Source organism: Triticum dicoccoides, chromosome 1B (assembly GCF_002162155.2).
Source record: "Triticum dicoccoides isolate Atlit2015 ecotype Zavitan chromosome 1B, WEW_v2.0, whole genome shotgun sequence".
Taxonomy (NCBI): domain Eukaryota; kingdom Viridiplantae; phylum Streptophyta; class Magnoliopsida; order Poales; family Poaceae; genus Triticum; species Triticum dicoccoides.
In genome coordinates, this window is record NC_041381.1 from 487,839,942 (window position 1) to 487,844,727 (window position 4,786).

Sequence of the window (4,786 nt, forward strand, 5' to 3'; positions counted from 1 at the left end):
AAAGATAAATCTCAAAAGTTAGGCTTTTATCCATGGCAAATCAAACACTTTTTATTGACGCAAAAGAGGCAACTTTAGTTGACAAGCAATTTTCTACTAAATTTGTCATCCTCGCGTCAATAGAAGTCGATTTGCCATGAGCAAGATCCAAACGTTCAGGACTTACCTGGATACAAAAAAAATATGCATCCGCTTTCTCAACCTTCATAAACGGATAATGGATTGGACTGGAAACCTCGAGTAAGCTAAATACTGGCCAGTTCTTTTGGCGACTTCAAAGATAAGCCGCCTCCTTCCCAGCTTCCCCATAAGTCACCTCCTTTATTCACTGAGGCTTCTGAACTAGTTATGGGATAACTAGTTTAGAAGCCTCAACAAATTTAAAGAATGCCTTATTTATTTTAAGTTGAGGAGAGGCAGCTTGTTTTTTAAGCTGCCCAAAAGAACTGGCCATTACTAAGAGAGAAAGCGTCCATCCATTTCAGCAAAGATAGCTTCAATTTCTTTCTTCATTTGCATGCACATGGACTCCATAGAATGAAGACTTATCTCGGCCAACAGTCAAAGGTACACAAACACGGTTCAATACACAAGAAGTAAAACTCTTTTCAACCAACTCCAACGAGACAAAAACAAGAACAGAAACAAATGACATCTTTTACTTTTTTCTTATTCAATGACTTCTTTCTTACCTACAGGGTTCCGGAACTAGGAAGATCCTCCCCTGCAGAAAGAAGGCCACTCATAAGGGCGGGGTGATGGAGCAGGCTCCATTGGAAGACCACTGCTGCTCTCATGCAACCCATTCATGCCTCCTGCACCACCAAGGCCAAGGTTCCCCCCAGCAGGCCTTGTGGATCTGCCACCCATGAACATGGTTGACCATGTGTCTGACAGCCATTCGCTCTTCGCTGCAGGGTTTAACAATGTTGTGTCGAGGCTCCAATCTATTGAAGTGTAGTCGCATGGTGCTGGCGCATTGCTTCTCCAATCAGCATGAGATAAAGCTGAAGACGGCTCGGATGAGCTCCATCCTCCTCTGAACGTCCCATGTGCCGACGCCCCAGCCTGGGAAGATGATGCACCTCCAGGACCCCATGTACCACCCCAACCATTAGCAGCCAGCTCCACAGGATTGGAAACAAAACTTTGTTGATGGTTTGCATGCATGAACTGCTGCTTGGCAGAATTAGCATTCTCCAAACTCATATTACGTAGTCCATGCCCTAAACCACCATTCAACATCATATCCACCCCTGATGCGCCATTCATGTACCATTCCCTTGAAGGTGGCTCTGATGCAAACATACTATGGCTTGTGGATGGTAGACTTTGCTTGGCAGCTGCGGATTGAGGACGCTGCATCACAACTACCGGATCTCGCAAGCTTCCGTTATGCATTGCACTTTTCATCTCATTGCCTGCTGCCACATGTCGTGTTTCTGCCTTAATTTGTGGCACTGCAACAGGCACCGGAGATGATGTCACATAAGGAGCTGATGGAACCGAATTGGCAATAACCCGCCTCTTCTCGGGTTGAAAAAATTGTTGACGGACCAAATCTGACTTCACTGTTGTGGCCAATGGTTGAAACCCTTTAACTGCAGGTTCTTTTGGGCCACTACCATTAACTAAAAGCTTGTAATTTGGGTCCTTCTCATCTCTCCTCATTTGCTGAGCCCCTACTGAAGAGAACCCATTTGTTTGAGGCCTTGCTGGGTTCTGCGCAAGCATGACCTGCTGCTTGTTAACCAAGCCACTTGAATCACCAGACACTTCAGGCTTAGATGCGGTTGTTGCTGATTCTTGCTTCTGGGTCTTCAAGGCCTCCTCAGCCTTTTCTAGATCACCCTCAGAAGAAACAATAGCCCTTTCTACCTCTTGCTTTGTACACTTAAATTTCGCCTCCAGGATCACAATCTTTGCGAGCTCATCAGTTATATCAATCTTCAAATTAGCTCCAGACTGTTGAGCTGCTGCAGCTTGCTGCTTCGTTTCATCACTGCCATCAAAATTACATAGCCAGGCAACAGACTCCTCAAGACAGCCCTCGTTATGTATAAGGGCCATCGTTGCCTGGTCTGATGAGAAACCCATTGCAACAAGCTTCTGAGCAAGTGTCTCCAACTTTCTGGACATTAGGTATCCCTTGCAACGCTCGTGCAATTCCTGGGCACGCCTCTCCTTCTGCCGTTGATGCTTCTTCTCATTCTTTTGTCTGATCTTCTCACGTTTATCAAGATCACATCCAGGAATAGAGTCCACTCGAGGCGCAGTGCTGGTTGATTTTTCCTTTGTATCTTCTGACTCTCCAGAACAGCTACCATTATTTGAGGTGCAATCAAAGTCCCCTGTACCATGCGAGCTACGAGAATGCTCGTCTATTTCATCTGTATTCCTCAACTTTTCGTTACCCTGGCTACCGAGCAAAGAGGATGATGGCTCCAAAAGATGAAATTTTCCAGAGAGGTTATTAAAAGTACTTGCACCGGTGCCATTCCCCACTGGCTTGACAGCCACCTTAGGTTGCTCTTTTGCTGCTTTGAAAGCAGCTGCCCTATCCTTTGCCTTGGATTTGGATGCAGACGGCATTTCCAAAACGAATAGCCGAAAGGTTGTTTACCTGCAGCCAAGTTTCAACAAAATTATCACTCTAGTAAAATATATATAGGTTCTTTTCTACCAAAAATGATAAATATACCCATCTAAGCACACCTTAATTCCAAGAATAAAACATTATAGTTTATAGACAAAAAATCCAGAAAATTGTTTAAGAAGTTGTCATCTGAATAATCGCTATATGCCTGGTTGACAATGAGTGGAGTAAGATTTTCAATGGAACACAAGTTGATCATAGAGATCCAAGAAGCGTACTACGATCCTAGCATTTGGCCCAGTATTTATTAGCGATCCTCACCTTGACATGCTGATCAATAGCATCACAATCTGTGCTTGGATAAGCACAGCTCAATTAGTTGCGCTCAGAAAGTATTCAGCTGACCCAATAGGGTTTCTAAGAATCAAAATACTACCAACTATTCAGGATAACAGGGAAGCTTTGCCCTCAAACAAAGTAGAAACATTCAAACAGTTGCAACTAAGTGCCTCTTCCTGGCAGTGGTTCTAGATAAGCAGATGTTTCTAAAAGCGGATGCAGCTCATCAAAAACCTCTCAAAATCAAATAATAATAATAATAATAATAATAAATTTCATTCCAGTGACTCATATTTACAGTTGCATTACTTCCTTATTATTGTTGCTTATTTTTCATTAGGCATATCCAAGGCAACCTTTTTCCATTTTATCTACGAGAGCAAATAAGTCATAAATTTATAGTTTACACACACCGGAGCACAAAGTAGGAATTAGATAAACTGTGAAGTGACAGACTCTGTTCACCTACCCCAGTCTACAAGTTCCAAACAGCAAGGCTGACCCAAGCGTCCGTTACATACAAAAATTAATTCACTAGCGTCTATATTACAGCTGACGTCACAGCAATTAAGAGGCCCGATAAGCCGCTAGCGAAAGCATACTAAGTTGTCCACATGGCAAGTACTGCAGAATTACTTTGCTATATAAAGCAAGCTACATAAGCTTAATTAGTATGGCACCACTTCGGTTTGACCTCAATCTCTTCGTATCGTAACCTTTCTTCCGACATACAAGCCACATTAAATTGTGACTGGTTATCATAATCAACTAACGGAATACGACAATTGACCTCAATCTCTTCATATCGTGACGTTTCTTCTGACATACAAGCTAATTAAATTGTGATTGATTATCATAATCAACTAACAGAATACGACAATTGACCTCAATCTCTTTGTATCGTAACGTTTCTTCTGACATACAAGCTACATTAAATTGTGATTGGTTATCATAATCAACTAACGGAATACGACAATTGACCTCAATCTCGTCATATCGTAACGTTTCTTCTGACATACAAGCTACATTAAATTGTGATTGGTTATCATAATCAACTAACGGAATACGACAATTAACCTCAATCTCTTCCCATCATAACACTTCTTCTTCATGCAAGCTACATTAAATTGTGATTGGTTATCATAATCAGCTACCGGAATACGACAACCAACGCATAACGACAAAGCTAGCGGCCAACATATTTGCTACAACACATAACACGACAAGTAGTTTCGCCGTACGAGTTGCTTGCACCAGTAGCCTTAAAACCAGCTTCCGCATCCCCATGGTCCTATAAAACCTAGCACCAAATCTTCAGCCAGCAAAAAACAGGGAAACTATATATCTCCTCCTATGAAACAGGAACAGCCCAGCAGCACACAACAGCACCATGGCTCCCCCAATACATGACGAACAGAGGGGAACCCCTGGAATCCAAGCACCTCCGAAATTCACAACAATTAGAGACGCGGGGCATCAGCCGAGCACGAGGGGGCGCGCCCCTCGGCCTCCGACGCCGCCAAGCCGCCGGAAAGCGCGATCCCGTGGCGCGGGACCGCCCAGGCCGACCGAATTCAGCGGCGGGCACGGCACCCGGCCACGCGCCGGGCGCCGCCCTACGACGGGCCGCATTCCGCCGCGCCCCTAGATCAAACCGCGGGGCGAGAAGCCACGCTCCCGGACCGAATCGAGACACGTAGGGATCAGGGGAGAGGGGAGAGGCGAGCGGAGGGGCTTACCGGTGGCGGCGGCGGGAAGGGCGTAGGGTTTTGGCTGCGGCGGCGGCGAGATCGAGAGGCGGGGAGGGATTTGGGGGTGGGGCGAGTTAGGGTTTGGTTGACGCGGGTGGGG

General features: G+C 45.1%; 1 protein-coding gene across 1 annotated transcript; it reads right to left on the minus strand.

Annotated features, from left to right (window-relative positions):
* Window positions 1–479: 479 nt before the first annotated feature.
* LOC119343279 lies at window positions 480–4,786 on the minus strand. The gene is made up of 2 exons (XM_037614332.1): window positions 4,675–4,786; window positions 480–2,623 (listed from the first exon to the last, which is right to left on the minus strand). The coding sequence occupies exon 2, from the start codon at window positions 2,590–2,592 to the stop codon at window positions 709–711; it is 1,884 nt and encodes a 627-aa protein (XP_037470229.1). The 5' UTR covers window positions 2,593–2,623; window positions 4,675–4,786; the 3' UTR covers window positions 480–708.